Source organism: Penicillium brevicompactum (assembly GCF_028827555.1).
Source record: "Penicillium brevicompactum strain IBT 35665 chromosome Unknown utg000003l_segment0_segment0, whole genome shotgun sequence".
NCBI lineage: Eukaryota > Fungi > Ascomycota > Eurotiomycetes > Eurotiales > Aspergillaceae > Penicillium > Penicillium brevicompactum.
In genome coordinates, this window is record NW_026623206.1 from 1,351,901 (window position 1) to 1,367,077 (window position 15,177).

Here is a 15,177-nt window from a genome sequence, read left to right on the forward strand (position 1 = left end):
ATCGTGAGGCTATTCTGATCGATCAACTAAAGGTGCCTCAGGCTCCGGTTATCTGCACAGACCACAAGTGCAGGGAATCTTTCCACCTTTTTTCCGCGTGCTCTTTTGACAACAACATCAACAGCCACCATGGTTTATCGCTCAGGGCAATTGGTCCGGTCAGGTATGTTTTGAACAAATCTCACTCTTTTTACTCTATCTGACCCTTCAGTAGCCGCCCGGACCGGCGTCGTCTTCGTCCCTCGCCGAACCTTGACCTCAACCCCCATTCGTTGCGCCGCGAACAATGCCGAAAAGAAGACCGGTCTCTTGTCTTCGTTTAAGAATATGATTCTGGGTGACTCAAGCAAGAAGTCGAAAGTCACTCAGCGGCCAGCGCCACCCCCAAAGGAGGAGGGTGGCCTCGCTGGAAGCTCCATCTTCGGATCGGATTTTACTGCGCCATCAGCCGGTCCCACGCCAACACGACCTAAGCAAGGGAAATCAACGGAAGCGGAAGCGGGCGCCGAGGTGTCTCCCAGAGTGGAAAACCGTGATGCTACCCGTCTTCGTGCCGCACTGCACCCAGACCCCAATGGACAGTTGCGGTGGGAGAGGAAGATGGCTATCCGCGACATTCGGAAACGAGGCCGCCTGCCGGTTAAGGTCCAGATCAAGCGCAGCGAGCGCGAGTCTCTTTCTAAGTCCCAGTGGATCAAGACCTCCCTAAAGAAGCTCGGTCCCCTGGCCCGTCAGATCGCCGGCAAGAACATTGATGAGGCCATTTTGCAGATGCGCTTCAGCAACAAGAAGGCCGCCAAGGATGTGTTGGAGCACTTGGAACACGCAAAGAACGTCGCCGTCGTCCGCTCCGGCATGGGCCTGAGCGACCCCGCCGCCGAGACCCCTAAGCCTATTACCGTCACCCTCAAGACCGGCGAGCGCAAGAAGATCGCCGACCCCTCCGCCATCTACATTCAAGAGGCTTGGGTCAACCGTGGTCCTTACGGATACGAGATGGACCACCGTGCTCGTGGTCAGATCAACCGCATGCGTCCCCCTACCACAAGTTTGTCCGTCCTGTTGAAGGAAGAGAAGACCCGCATCCGCGAGTGGGAGCAGCGCGAGGCCAAGGCTGAGCGTGAGCGCAAATCACAGCTCTGGACTCAACTTCCGGATCGCAAGATTCCCACTCAGAACCAGTACTACAGCTGGTGATTCGTTTCTTGGCGTTTGTATTATTTATATTAGATGGCTCGCACCTGGACAGTTGTCTTTCATCGCCTGTTTTTGAGGCGAGAATTGCATTTATGGAAAAGTCGCCATTGAGCGGCCCATGTACAATACTGATTAAATTTTGGATCTCAAGTCTTCCCACCTCGAAGTGACAGTGACAAAGTCGCTTGTATCTTTATTGATAAAACCATCGTATTCATACGAGTCCGAATGACTCGGGCATGATCCAGTACCTCGTTCTCAACCATGATGTTTCCTCGGCCATGTTTTCGCTAATATCAGTAAGGCGTGTCCACCTTGCATCGATCATGGTTCTCATCGACAGCTCGGCCCCAAGCAAGAACCAGACCTTGAGACTAAGCAGTCGTCTGACAGGAATTTATTGCTGCGGCAATGAAACTCTAAGGAGTGTTGACCTTCTCAGCCTTAACAAGTACAGGGATCACAGCACCGGTCGCCAAAGCGAGTTTCCGGTGACCCAGCACTTCCAAGATACTTGTGATAGCACCGGAATGAGCCGTCAACGAGACATAGGTGTTATCATCGGTGGAGAAGATATCACCAAGTAGGCAACTAAGACGCTTGTTGCGGTCTTCATTCGATTCTCGGATCATAGGATCCCACAGCAGGTCCTCTTCTTCAAATCCATCCTCGAACCGATAATGTGGATATTCTGTGGCGATGGCAGTCGCACTGGACCGACGGTCACAGGTGTGCTGACCCATCGTCTCACGAAGCAACTGTTCACAATTAGTATAATGTGATCGTGCGGGTCCTCGATGATGATCCAACTCACTTCCTTGATAGTAGGCCTGAACGGAGTGATGTCGGCAATGGGAAGGCCATCAAAAGTCACCTGGGCGGTCGCCAGGCAGCGATTCATAGGACTCACGTAGAAGGATTGAGGTGGAGGAATGCCTGCCTGCAACTGGTCTTTCCAGGCGCGGTGTGCTACTTTTGCCTGCTCAATGCCTTTCTGGGTCAGACGAGCGTCGACCCACTGCCCATACTCGTCCCCATCTTGGAGGGACCAGTATTCCTAGAAATAATTAGAGGTTGCTTTCGAAATAAGACTCTTTGTAAGACACTTCCAACTTACGTCCCATAGCTTTGTACCGTAGCGGCTTTCAGCGACATTATGAACTCCCTCTCCGTGGCGCCCCAGGAACAAGACTTTGAATTTTGTTGTGCTAGCAACAGAGTTCAAGTGGTCAACATGGTCTTGGAAGCGCTTCCACGGACTTTTATCTTGGCTGGACTCTGAATCTTCATTATACTGGCGGTCAATGAGACCGAAGTTCGAACGCACCTGTACCGGTGATTAGACCAAATTGCGTTTGGCTCAGGGGCCAGAAGTCTGGCTGAGTCACTTACATAGTCGAACGTCGCAGGGTCAGTAGAAGGATCGTCCTGCAGGAAATACCCTGACACCGTGGTCAGGTGAAGCTCAGATTTCACGGACATGGTGGTCTCAACGACGGTCCTCGTGGCGGGCGTGGAGGGGTTGTGCTTTGACGGGCATAGGGCTGAAGTGGGACGAGCACACCCGTCACGAATTCCAGGCCCCGGGGATTGAATACAACCTTGGAAGTACTCAGTACGCATAAATATAATTAAGAATCTACAGACATCTCCAGGCCTCGTATGCCTAATTTATCAGACCAGTTGTGCACAACAGTACAATAATTCATGGGAATGTTGCTTGACAATTGAAAGTACCCTCTCAGTCTCTACACTGCCCAGGTGTTCGGTCTGTAGACGTACGATTTGGCTCAAGAATCGACAATCAAATCAAGCGCCTGCTCTGCAGTGAGTCTATCGGAGGGTAGAAAACGCATCAATCCTTGAATAACGCAACGCAGAGGCTCGAACGCCGAATCCACCCCAGCGAACTTTTGTTCAAGCGTCGACGTTCCGTGATCTTCAAACGTCAATAAAGCCTCGGTAGATGTCTAGGGATACTCACCTTCGTATTTTTTCAAGTCATGGCTGGATTTATCAAGCATTGATGCCCACTGAGACTCCCATTCAGTTGGCAAGCTTCCCAAAAACCCAATCATCTGGAAGATCAAAACCTCATCTTCGCCCAGGTACCAAAACGGCCACGATGCGAAGATAAATGAGTAAATCTTGGATTCATATAGCGGTCAGTATGTATAAAATCGTTACAAAGAGAAATCACAGCTTACCATGGACCCTGCCCGCCATAAGTCGACACGGTAATCAAAATAATCAGTGAAAATCGTCTCTGGTACCCTCAGCGACCCGGGTTGAGCTAGCTTCGCAGGCTCTTTTCCGTGTAAAAAGCTCTCCCCGAAGTCAAGAAGCCGAATGTCTTCTTCATCCTCATCCACCCAATCAACCCACTCCGTAGCCTGGACAAGTTCGGTCGGCAACCCACTTCCTAGAGGCGTGCCATCAATCCGAGCCAGTGGTTCAACCTCGGGGGATCCCAGGACCTCGAAAAGCTCCTCTTCGGTTGCTTGGGCTAGTTTAGCACACGTAAATGCAATATTCCGTCCACTGATATCTATGATAGTGTCAATCACCTAGGAACCTATCATTGGAGAGCAAAATGGATATACCACCGTGGCACATGCCGACGCTGTGAAGAAACTTAACAGCCTTCAAAAGCTGTATAGAGAATTGAAACACAGATTCTGGTTCGAGCCTCTCTTGGTCAGTTTTGTAGTCCGCAAGGACGATTTGTACTGAAGGTCCCAGCAGTTCGAATACAAGACATTGGTGAACTCCATTGGGCCCGCTATGGGTAAATTCATCCAATAGCTCGACGAGAAAATTCGAACCAAGCCCGCCTTGACTTTGTAAGAGTTTCAAATTCTGCAACTCTCGAGAAACTGGTGCATCTGCAGTCAGGATTTTGAGAGAGGCCCAACGATCGAGTCTGGTGCGGGATTAGCTAGCTAGGGATAGAAAGAATTCATGCAGACAGCACTCACTGGTTGTCTTTCACGAGCCAAACTGTGGAATGCCCACCCCATCCTAGCTTGTGGTAAACTTTGTAGCGCTCGTTCTTGAAAGTGTCGCCAAGGGTCACGGGGTGGTAGCCTCCAGGTCGATATTTTGGTATTGACTCTTGGGTATAGAGTAGGTTGCTTGGTAACAACAAGGATAGATCCAACCCTCCTGGCTGGTCATGTTGAGACTGGCTGCTGGCAGACATTATGAACTTTGTATGTTGTAGGCATCAAAGTACGGAGTACAACAGACGGAGTTCCAAGTTGGTTTAGCCGCATGAATGTGTCTTGGCACTGTGTGTGGCATTTTGGGCTTTCGGGGCGGTATCTGGGCGTCCTACGCCTGGGAAGCGCTTGGTGAAACCCAGCGGCTTCCAAGGTTTCGACTTGGTTTCACCTCTTGTGGACGATGGTATTTCGGCTGGCATACGGAGTACATCGTTAAGTTTTAGGCAAACACCCTACATTAAATCGGTAGAACTTGAATGAACACATCTGAATTTTGATTTTGGTATCTAAGATTGTCGTAATAACGACGGGTGGTGTGGAAATTCTCTCTAAGCTCGCATGTCAGCAGAGATGGGGCCTAGCAATGAGGCCCGGTCTTAAGAAAAGAGGTCAAAAAAATCAAGCAAACCTTGGAAAACTCGACGATTCCAACCTAGATTCGTAGACCATTAGAGCTGAACAACTTGTGAACAGCTCGCGTATATCTGCCAGCGAAGGAAAGTCCTTTCCATATCGCTCCTTTGACGCTTCCGTGCTGGAGCGTCAATTGGGCGCAAAGCGCAACGGAAGTATAAAGCAAACTGCCAACACGAGCGACCGACTGTGGTAAACCACTGGGCAATGAGTCCAGCAAACGGTTTGCCAACGCACCCGGAATAGAGTGAGAAGTCTTGGTCGCTTGTATTTTCGGCATTGACTGTAGGCCAGCAACGACGTTCGATGCCGATCGTCGTTGCAGCCCCAGCGCCATGGCAGTCCCACCTGGGTGAATCCCATGGGTGGCAGGAATGAATCCTGGCAGAATTGTGTCTTGCACAATTCTTCGTATGGGGGTTCCCCCATTCGATGCGGTGCAAGGCACGGCGGAGGGAACACCAGAGGGGGTTGAAGTGTCGGACTGTGCGGGCACAGTTGAGGAGGAGATGGACCAGCGCAGACTTGAGCCGGCTGGTGGTAGAGTGGTGGCAGATTGGTTGGTAGATTGGCATGTAGCACGGCCTCGGTCGATGGCTGCTGTGTTGGAGCTTGTGCCAGAGATTAATATCTCGTGACCCGCAGACGAACTGGGAGTCTTCTTGCCAGCGACAACATCGCGACCAGAAGATGACCTGACAGTCCCGCCAGGTTGAACAGTTTCTTGACCTTGAGATGCCTCGGAAACGTTCCTTCCTGGTGGAGCAGCCCGGCTGTGGGCTTGGATTGCGTTCTTCGCAACCAAAGTGCCCGATTTGATAGCAGTGTCTTGCGATGACACGTTGCTGAGGCCTGGGGCGCCTGGATACACAGAATCTCGTCCTGGTATCGTACTCCTTTGAATGTTCGTTCTGTGAAGATCTTGTGGGACAACTGGCAGTCCGATTGATGTGTCGTGGCCAGAAGATGAGTTTGTGGACATCCTCGGTGGTTTGACGGATGAAAGCAATGGTGTTTGAGGTGCAGTGGTCTGACCTGGTGAAACAGGGTAGCGTGTGTCTGGACGAACCGAAGTTTGGAGCTTCGGTTGCTTCAGTCGCTTTTGCAGAGTGGCCATTGTCGGCGACATGCTGGCAGTTGCGCTACCACCAGACCTATTCAGGCAGTTGCACTAGTCACGGTTAGCGTGCTTAAACAATGGAGGCGGGTAAAACTTACCTGCTTGTGTTGCTGTTTGTGTTTCGCGCAAGCGCCGAACTTGCGAGCATTGATGTAGTTCTCCTTCTGTGCCTTCGAACGAGGCTTCTGCTTTTTCGGCACGTTGGCGGCAGCATTCATGTTCAAATCGAGCACCATTTCCATGCCACCTGGAGGAGGTGCCTCTGTAGCGGTTTTTTCCGGGCTGGAGAGGGGAGAAGCGCTTTGGCGCATGTCGGAACAGCTTGAGGAGGAGAAGCTGGTGTTGGAGTCTGAGGACATGCCTTGATCATGCTTGTTGGCATCGCCGAGGCTTTGGAGATGCAGATAAATCGAAGCATCGCGACGCTTCCGCTTCATGGAAACAGCACGGTCGTCGAGAGCGACCAGCGCCTCAACCTCGCTACGGAATGCATTGCCGTCGTAGGGGTTGTATCCCGCAAAGGAAGCATCATCGAATAATGGAGGTGTGGGATCTTGCGTGAAGGCCCCCTCCATGGTCATGAGCTCTTGTTGGTCTTCAGCGCCGAAGGATGGTGTCATGAAATCGACTGGCGAAGTGAATTCACTCTCGTAGGGCAAAGCCAAATCTTGGGGTGAGATAGTGGCAGTTGACTGGGTGTCGTAACCTGAGAGGAGAGACTGATTGTCGTAGCCTGAGAGGAGAGACTGGTTTTCGTAGCCTGAGAGGAACAACTGGTTGTCGCAGCTTGAGGGGAAAGACTGATTGTCGCAGTTTGAGAGGACATTGTGGAATATATAATCAAAGTCCACCGACTCGGGGTCTTCCATGTGGAATCCCATGGGGTAGGGTTGGTCGACGTAAGCCATAACTAAACGATGCTAAGAAGAGCAACGGGGTATCACTGGGTATCACTATGTTGGTAACCAAAAGACCAAACGTTAAAGAAAGACGTGAGAGGCCAAAGCCAGTCCCAAGGCAGTAGGACAATAATTGTCTAGTGATATGGCTCCGAGAGAAGGTGAAGAAGCCAGACCTGAGGCAACGGTTCCTATGTATGCGCTGAGACTCTCCAGGCGCCATTCCTCTTTGGGGTCCCCGACTCAGCACTAACCGCTTTGGGTCCCCGACACCCCGCCCCGATCGCTCTAAGCCGCAGTATGACTCAACTGTCATACTCCTGGGGTACTTCCCCCTACCTACTGTTTACTATGGGCCTTGGAGGTACCCCCAAAGTCCCTTTTTGGTGCACCCAAGAAAACTTATTCTTCATGCAGATTTCCATGGTTTTATGATGTTGCTCTGATGGTGATGTGGTGATGTGGTGATATGCCCCTGTTTCGTCGCCTCACCGTCAGAGATATACCTATAGGCAGGGGGTGAGGCTGTGTTGGCATAGCCCAGGGCGCTAACTACCCAACCCGGGAACGTGATATCCTGTAGGACGTACGGAGTAGGACGTCACTGAAACCAAACGATTTCACGAGGCGTATACAATTGGACCCCATTCTCCGTTCAGAGCCCTGGAGTGTAAGAAAGATCTGCCCTGGTAAAGAGCCCAACTCACTTTGAAGCAAGGGTCTTCAAGACCCACCGTGACACACAGCTTCGGAGCCTCGGCAAGGAAAATCCTTTTCCACCAAATCTAGAGCTTTTTTTGTACAATTAGCTCTGGCTAGTGAGATACACAGACCACCTGGGAAACTATGGATTAACCATGCATATAAGGAGGCTTGGAGGGTTCATTGCCGACAATGGTGAGGGCGCTACTCGGTGCTCCCACTCGGCTCGGTTATTTAGCGACTTGATATATCTCCAGGTGTGGCCTTGAGAAGTAAGTAGAAGGTCCCGAAGGCCAAAATACAAATCTCAGTAACACAGGCAAGCTGATCACTTTTAAATATCAAGTACACATGTGTGTGGTGGGCGACATTAATATGTACACTAAGGTGCACGTCCACTCCACGATCGTGAGGTTCATTGCCCATGAGACAGTTTAGCTTAGTAAGGAACAGAGTCCCAGAATCCCAACTCCAGAACTCCAGAACCCCCAGCACTCCAGTAGCTTTCCCCCCACAAACCTCAGTCGGATTCTTCTCCCATCCTGTGATTTTCAATTCCATCGGACCTCCAGCCCTCGACACCCCTGATCCAAAGTGACATTACCCCTCCCCCACCTCGCAAAACGGTCAACTTGTCCTTCCCTCGGTTCTGTTGTGGGGGAGACCATAAAGATTGATTGGAACCCTGTATGCTTTGAGGGCAAAAAATAACAGCGGGAACCAAGGCACCGTCGGCAGCTTCGGACCGTGAAACCGCTTGGAAAATCAATCACGTCACGCCCACACTATGGCCGCCGCTTTTGACGAGGAAGACCTCGCTATCCCCCTCTCTACCGACCGCGATCAACGTGAGAGAAGATCGCCCCAGAACCCCGCTGCCATGGCTATGCCACCCTCAAAGCCCTCCGGTAAACCGGAAGATCTGCTGCAGTCACCCTCGACCACACGAGACATGCAGCGCCTCGACCAGTACCAGACAATTCGGGTGTTGGGCGAGGGGTCATTCGGAAAGGTGAAGCTCGCCATTCATCAGCCAAGTGGACGCCAGGTGGCCTTGAAGATTATCTCGCGGCGCAAGCTGCTCTCCCGAGATATGGTCGGTCGCGTGGAGCGAGAGATCCAATATCTACAATTGCTGCGACACCCCCACATCATCAAACTGTATGACCACTGGACATTGATTCAATGCATTTTAAGTAATCTGACCGATTGTTCTCAGGTATACCGTGATTGCGACCAAGAGCGATATTGTGATGGTGTTGGAGTATGCGGAACGAGAGCTGTTCGACTACCTCGTGAGGAAGGGGCGATGCGGCGACGATGAAGCCCGGAAGTTTTTCCAGCAGATTATTTGCGCAGTCGAATACTGTCATCGACACAAAATTGTCCACCGTGACCTGAAGCCCGAGAACCTGCTCATCGACAACCAAAAGAATGTCAAGATCGCGGATTTCGGATTGAGTAATATTATGACCGACGGCAACTTCCTCAAGACCAGTTGCGGTAGCCCCAACTATGCGGCGCCAGAAGTTATCTCTGGAAAGCTTTACGCTGGCCCTGAGGTGGACGTGTGGAGTTGTGGCGTGATCTTGTATGTGCTGTTGGTGGGACGACTGCCATTTGACGACGACTACATCCCCGCCCTCTTCAAGAAGATCGCTGCCGGTACTTTCCACATCCCTGGCTATATCTCATCCGGGGCAGCTCGCTTGATCAGGGCAATGCTTCAAGTCCACCCCGTTCACCGAATCACCATTCCCGAGATCAGATTGGACCCGTGGTTTACCAAGAGCCTCCCCACGTATTTACAACCACCACCAGAAGAGTTTATTGCGCCCGGAGTGGATCCAAAGAAGGTTGACAATGGAAAGCTGGATCCAGCGAAGCCGGCACCGGTTCAACATAAAATCCATACGATTGCCGTGTCAAAGCTTGAACGCAGCATGGGATACGGCAAGGAAGACATTGAAGAAGCACTGAGACACCCGGAACCCAGTGCAATCAAGGATGCGTTCTCTATCGTTGTCGACAATGAGATGATGCAGACCAATTCACCAACAGAAGACCACATGCTGGCCCAGAACGTTCAACCGAGAGGGGCTGCACCCTCATCCGCAGACAGACCCCCCGCCCCACGGCACCCACCACAGTCTGCAGCTGCCAGGCAACGCGCCACCAGTGTTTCGCACCGCAGAGCCTCGGAAGAGCCCCAGACAGAGTCCGGGGAAGAGCCTCGCATCAGTCACGTGCGAATTCTCCCTACAAGTTTACCATACGTTCACGAGCAGCTCCTCGAGCAACGTGAGCGTGAACGGAGAGCACGCAATGAGATGCTCGAACAGCGGCGCCAGGAGGGTGCTCACTCCGATCACCCCGACCAAGCTGCGTACCGAGACATGTCCCCCGAGGAGCAGGCTGCTACTGCCCGAGCGTTGAAGCCACATGCACGCAGTGTTATTGATCTGGATAAGCTGCGCTTCGAGCCTCCAACCGGACAGCCTATTGAGAAACAGCCCAAGAGAAGCCGCAAGTGGCAATTCGGTATTCGCTCTCGAAACCAACCCTACGAGGCCATGCTATACTTGTACCGGGCGATTGCCGCCCAGGGGGTCTTTGGGATATCCAACCCGCCGAATCAGGTAAGTCACCTAACCAGGGTCCCAGTCTAGTCTAAATACTCACCTCATGCAGGCACCAACATTGGCCCCGACGCAGTCCCCTCACCCGATAAACCCAAGCCCCTCCAGAACAAATATCCCGACCTCCCATCCGATTACTATATCCCTAAAGACCCATGGTTCATCCGTGCCCGCCTACTGAAGGAGGGCATCAAGCCCCCCGGTGCCAGTAACACCAGCGTCTACAATAGTCGCAGCGACCTCGAAGAACTCCGTCGCCGCTTCAACATCTCCGGCATCTCAGCACCCACCGAAGACCGCCAACACCAGTCCTCTGCACCAGACAGCGGTCTCGCATCCGGCGCATCCTCTGCCACAGGCCCAACCGGTCTCCCCAACATCACCTACGGTGTCTGGGTCTTCCTCGACATCCAGCTGTACCAACTCGAAGAAAACAACTACATGGTCGACTTCAAGTGCGACGGATACCAGAACGTGATCCGTGCGAATGGCGATACCGAGTGGCATCCCATTAGCAAGCGTTTCAAGAACAAGGAGAAGGAGGTTACCAGTCCTTACCCCTTCCTTGACGTGGCGTCTGACCTTGTTGCCCAGCTGGCTGTGGCTAGTTGAGAAGGGGGATGCGCTTTTATTATTTCTAATTCTGTTAATACTGCTTGCCGGGTTGCATAGGAGATCTTGGTTTTCTGTTGCATTTTGTGTTTCAGCAAGCGTTTGGTTACATTGTATGGAGTATGTCTAATTAAGGTTGTCGTCTATGAAAATATCTGTCAGCTGTTTGGATGTGTTTGTATATATCAATTGCAGTTCCATTTTTGACCACCAGCCAGATGTCCAGTCCCCTTCCAGGGTTCAAAGCTTCCAAGATTTAGAGTCTTTTCTCAGCTCCCTCCGGGGCTGATTCCCAAGGTTATCTACAGGCCGAGTCCAAGCCCTAGAAGCCCTGAGGGTGGCTTTCTCCCAACTCCCGTAATAAATAGTCAGTTCCAAGCTTTGGTATACATCTAGCTCTCACGTGCAGCCCTTTTTCAGACATCAAGAATCATTCATTCCTCATTAAAAAAGCCCAGTCTCCCGGGATCTGTCTTCGAGTCCGTACAGTTCCTGCAAAAATGCAGACATCGTGGCTCGATGTCCCATGTGTCTCGTTAACTCGTCATTATCATCATGGTTGTCATAATTCTGATGTTGTTGTTTTTTTTTCTTTTCTTTTTCCCCGTCCCCTGTTTTTGGATTTTCAGTTTTCCATTCACGAAAGCAAAACAGCAAAAAAATCAATCAATCCTCCCCCTTTTTTGGCATTTCAGATTTTCCATTGACAAAACAAAAACAAAAACAAATGGTTGACAACAAAGTTGTCGTTGCGGTCTACTTCTCACCACACGTGGGCTGGCGGCGGATCAGGCCCACCTTATGGTCCAGCCGATCAGATTCCTTCACGGGTCGACGGCGAGAACTGCGATCCAAAGCCTGTTCGTAGACGCGTCGGCTACGAGTCTGCTGACTCGTCGAGCTTCCACGGTTGGTGCCAACCCGTCCAATCTCACAGTGACCGACATTGCCGGTCAAAGAAGGGTTTCGAGGACGCAGAGGGAGAATGGTGTGACCGCGTCCCTGAATAGAGCCCCCAGGATATTCTCCAAGCTGAGCAGCCTCAGCTTTGCTAGCTCCAGCGCGACCTGAAGCCTTTTTGGCGTTGGCCCCCTTTTCCACGGGGGGGAGCAGTTGCAGACCGCTGGCGAAGAGCGGCTTCGCGGACCCAAGGCCGGAAGTTGGGCAGAATCTCGATGTCCGGGAAGCGGACCATGCTTGGTGCCGGACGAGGCTTGTATGGGTGGGACTTGGCCTGGTGGCGCTTTGAGTGGGTGCGCACCACAAGTGTAGATTGACCCTCGTCGTTGGTGGTCGCCTTCTTGAACTGGTCGATCTGCTCAGCCTGTTGCTCCTTCTCCCGTTTGCGAAGAGCACTCATGTACTGCCGGATGCGCTCAATGATGGTGCGGATCTCGGCGAAGGACAGGTGATCACCGGCACACTGTCGAAGCCAGTCTGGGGTCGGCGCAATGATCGCCGTGGGGTGCTTTCTTCCTGGTCGAGTCGACCGTGGAGCCTGCTTGTCTTTGGCAGTGGCTTCTTTCTTGGCCAACTTACCATCTGCGACCTCGGCAACGCGAATCTTCTCGCGACGGCGGAGAGTGAGCTCGAAATCGGCAACTCCGTTCCATTCTTCCATTCGATGGAGTGACTCCATTAAAAGATCACACTGGGTGAATGGCCACTGATCCGCTCGGTAGCGAGCGCGTTGGTAATGCTTCCGACAGTAGTGAACCCAGACCTTGGCTGGAAAGATCTTGGTGACTGCCTTGTTGCGTCCAAAAACATGCGAGACGACCTTGCGGAAATGCAATCCATCGGGGGATGCTTCCATCCGGCACGGGTCTGCGAATTCGCATTGAAGCCCGTTTTCCTCCTTCTGGGCTTGACCTGCGCGCTCTTGCGCACGCTCGGTGTGACGCGAGGCAAGCGGGGACTTTTGGGCATTTTGAGGGTGCTTATGTTCACCTAGATCCAAGGGAGACTCTGTGATCTGGGGCAGATCAATCCGGTGCTCCTCGTTCCTGATTAGGGGGCGCCCGCGTTCAAGAGATTCGGGTGAGATGAGTGGTTGCACACTTCGATTTGGCGATGGAGTGATAGATCCGCGGAAGTTAGAATAAATAGGGACTAGTCCAGCATATGGATCCAAAAGACCTGGAACTGGGGACATGTAAGGAGGGCTTCGGCTCCGAGGTCTTTCTTCCTCTGTTCGGACACGAAACGGGTTGGCGTCATTTGCTTGGCGAATGAGGCTTGACCCGCGGGATAGAAGATCGCCTGAGTACGTATGATCGCCGGGGAACGTGTCAGGGGAGTACTGAGTGGGGTATGGAGCCGAGTAGTCACTCTCATATGTGGTGGGTACATGTATCTGACGATATGAGGCGCGAGGGTAGATTGGCCGAGGTTGAACTGAGATCGGAGGGCTTGCCAGAATCTGGGACAGTGGAGTACGAGTTGTCTCATGGTAGACATCCTCGTTAGCATCACTAAAACGCCAAGCTTGGTTAGCCCAAACATATGTTCAAGATGGGATTGAGATATCGAAAGACGCATGCAAAGTGCAGGACCATCCAAAATAGGAAATGGATGAAGGATGGCAAATCAAACAGAACCGGGAAAGTCGGCAACAAGAACAGCAGAGACCATGTAAACTGGAGGCAGGTTGTGCACTTGATAGACTTACCTTGACGCGATTCGATCAGTCCGGACTTTGTCCCGTCTAAAGAAACATGTAAGCGATATCGATCGTTAAACCTGATGACCATGTCATATAGTAGATATGAGGGAGGGGGTAAATGAGAAGAGTGCCCATGCAATTTGGATATTGAATGTTGACAACTTCGATACCAAATGCATCTAGCTTGTACTGTTGGGAGGTGATGACTGTGAATACATACCGATAGTCATTTTGGCCAAGGCCTCGCATCTTGCCACCATGGGTCTCCATGATGGACTGATGGTCAGATCCAGGAGATGCAAGAAAAAAGATGAAGCCCTTGGGCCTCAAGGACGTGTTTGGGGATGGTAGCTGAAGGAGATGATGAATGATAGACGATGGAAGGTTTGGGCGAAGAAGCTCGATGACGAGAGAAAAGGGATGCACGATGGTGAAGATAGGATAGAGGAAGAGAAAGAATATCAATATTGGATGGCTTTTATATGTTTGAAGGAGATTACCTTGAATTGTTTGTTAGGCAGAGTTGGAATGATTCTAGAGAATCGTCATCCCACCTCGATCCAAGCAAATATTTTGCTAGATCTTTCCAAAGTGCCACCGATCAGGGGCACCAGACCCAAAGATAGCTGACTCCCGCGTGAGCTTGAATAAATGGCAACGACTGATTGATCTATAAGATGCCGCAGACTGCTAACCAGGCACGCAATGACCCCGAGAGCCGAGCTGTGACGAACATGATTCAAAGCGGATCGGAACAAGGCTCGAGGCTATTGCTAATTATACATAGAGCACAGCAGACTCCCGAGTATTCGAGGGTCACCCACCCACCCACAAACACAGACACACACTGGAAGAGGGGATCAGCACATCTAGATGTCTAGATCCCCAAGCCTCACACCCAAGATGCCCATGACTCGCTGCTTGCACATCGTGGCGCCGGACGTGCGCCAACCCCCAATAGAAAAGAAAGGCCTTGAGCGCGAGTTTACAGGCCCTTGTCGGATGAAGAAGAACATGAACATAGACCGTTGCTGCCAAAATGACAATTTCCTGCAACTCATGCAGAAGAGACGCAGGACTTCTAGAAGATGACATCTGACAACTGGGTCAGCGGATAAGCCCACAAGCTCCAACTTACCGTTATACCCACAGATGTACTGGCGCTGGGACAACTTCAAGTATTGCAACTTGGATTTTGATGGAAGTATAGCCCAGCCGGATGACAAGTGAACTGCCGCAGGTCAAAGCAGCCATGAGCTCGACAGTCATATATCGACCAGTATCACAGCATAAAATCATGACTGCAGTCAGATTTTGGCATTGACATGAGCCGTTGCAGCTCCTCGGTCACAGATCGTTCGCAAACCAACCCCTAGTTGGAGGGCAGTGTGATACAGTGAGGCCTCAATTTGGCACGGAAAGCCTAACGCATAGATTCCACGCCGGAAGCATCTTATATTTGATGCGGTAAAGTCATTATTGAGACCGTGAGGGCGATAAGGAGGTTCTGTTGGACCACAAGGCTTCACAATAGTCCTGGAGGGAGCGGCGGGTCGTTAGGCAATTCTGGCTCCTCGGTATCCAAGATGGTTCCTCTGGCGATGGTGAAGACCTTCTTGGGGGAAAAACAACTTGGCAAGAGACTGTATTCGACCCATGAGCAATTTAAGGGGGCCGGGGCACTGCTCCCGGAATTTCTTCCACG

At 51.7% G+C, this 15,177-nt stretch overlaps 6 protein-coding genes across 6 annotated transcripts; 2 read left to right on the forward strand and 4 right to left on the reverse strand.

Moving 5' to 3' along the window:
* Nucleotides 1-129: 129 nt before the first annotated feature.
* On the forward strand, nucleotides 130-1,197 carry N7506_004365 (mitochondrial 54S ribosomal protein uL22m; the record flags this gene model as incomplete). The annotated part of the gene is made up of 2 exons (XM_056953659.1): nucleotides 130-163; nucleotides 212-1,197. 2 exons carry the CDS (start codon nucleotides 130-132, stop codon nucleotides 1,195-1,197), a joined length of 1,020 nt encoding a protein of 339 aa, XP_056812548.1.
* Nucleotides 1,198-1,616: 419 nt separating this feature from the next.
* On the reverse strand, nucleotides 1,617-2,679 carry N7506_004366 (Histidine phosphatase superfamily clade-1; the record flags this gene model as incomplete). The annotated part of the gene is made up of 4 exons (XM_056953660.1): nucleotides 1,617-1,943; nucleotides 2,012-2,254; nucleotides 2,315-2,524; nucleotides 2,590-2,679. The coding sequence occupies 4 exons, from the start codon at nucleotides 2,677-2,679 to the stop codon at nucleotides 1,617-1,619; spliced, it is 870 nt and encodes a 289-aa protein (XP_056812549.1).
* Nucleotides 2,680-2,987: 308 nt separating this feature from the next.
* On the reverse strand, nucleotides 2,988-4,399 carry N7506_004367 (uncharacterized protein; the record flags this gene model as incomplete). The annotated part of the gene is made up of 5 exons (XM_056953661.1): nucleotides 2,988-3,136; nucleotides 3,182-3,344; nucleotides 3,405-3,745; nucleotides 3,801-4,120; nucleotides 4,176-4,399. The coding sequence occupies 5 exons, from the start codon at nucleotides 4,397-4,399 to the stop codon at nucleotides 2,988-2,990; spliced, it is 1,197 nt and encodes a 398-aa protein (XP_056812550.1).
* Nucleotides 4,400-4,854: 455 nt separating this feature from the next.
* Nucleotides 4,855-6,863, reverse strand: N7506_004368 (uncharacterized protein; the record flags this gene model as incomplete). Its single annotated transcript, XM_056953662.1, has 2 exons — nucleotides 4,855-6,006; nucleotides 6,054-6,863. 2 exons carry the CDS (start codon nucleotides 6,861-6,863, stop codon nucleotides 4,855-4,857), a joined length of 1,962 nt encoding a protein of 653 aa, XP_056812551.1.
* A 1,480-nt stretch (nucleotides 6,864-8,343) lies between these two features.
* Nucleotides 8,344-10,807, forward strand: N7506_004369 (serine/threonine-protein kinase; the record flags this gene model as incomplete). The annotated part of the gene is made up of 3 exons (XM_056953663.1): nucleotides 8,344-8,717; nucleotides 8,776-10,195; nucleotides 10,226-10,807. The coding sequence occupies 3 exons, from the start codon at nucleotides 8,344-8,346 to the stop codon at nucleotides 10,805-10,807; spliced, it is 2,376 nt and encodes a 791-aa protein (XP_056812552.1).
* A 756-nt stretch (nucleotides 10,808-11,563) lies between these two features.
* On the reverse strand, nucleotides 11,564-13,742 carry N7506_004370 (putative pathogenicity factor; the record flags this gene model as incomplete). The annotated part of the gene is made up of 4 exons (XM_056953664.1): nucleotides 11,564-11,858; nucleotides 11,929-13,281; nucleotides 13,479-13,514; nucleotides 13,693-13,742. The coding sequence occupies 4 exons, from the start codon at nucleotides 13,740-13,742 to the stop codon at nucleotides 11,564-11,566; spliced, it is 1,734 nt and encodes a 577-aa protein (XP_056812553.1).
* Nucleotides 13,743-15,177: the final 1,435 nt, after the last annotated feature.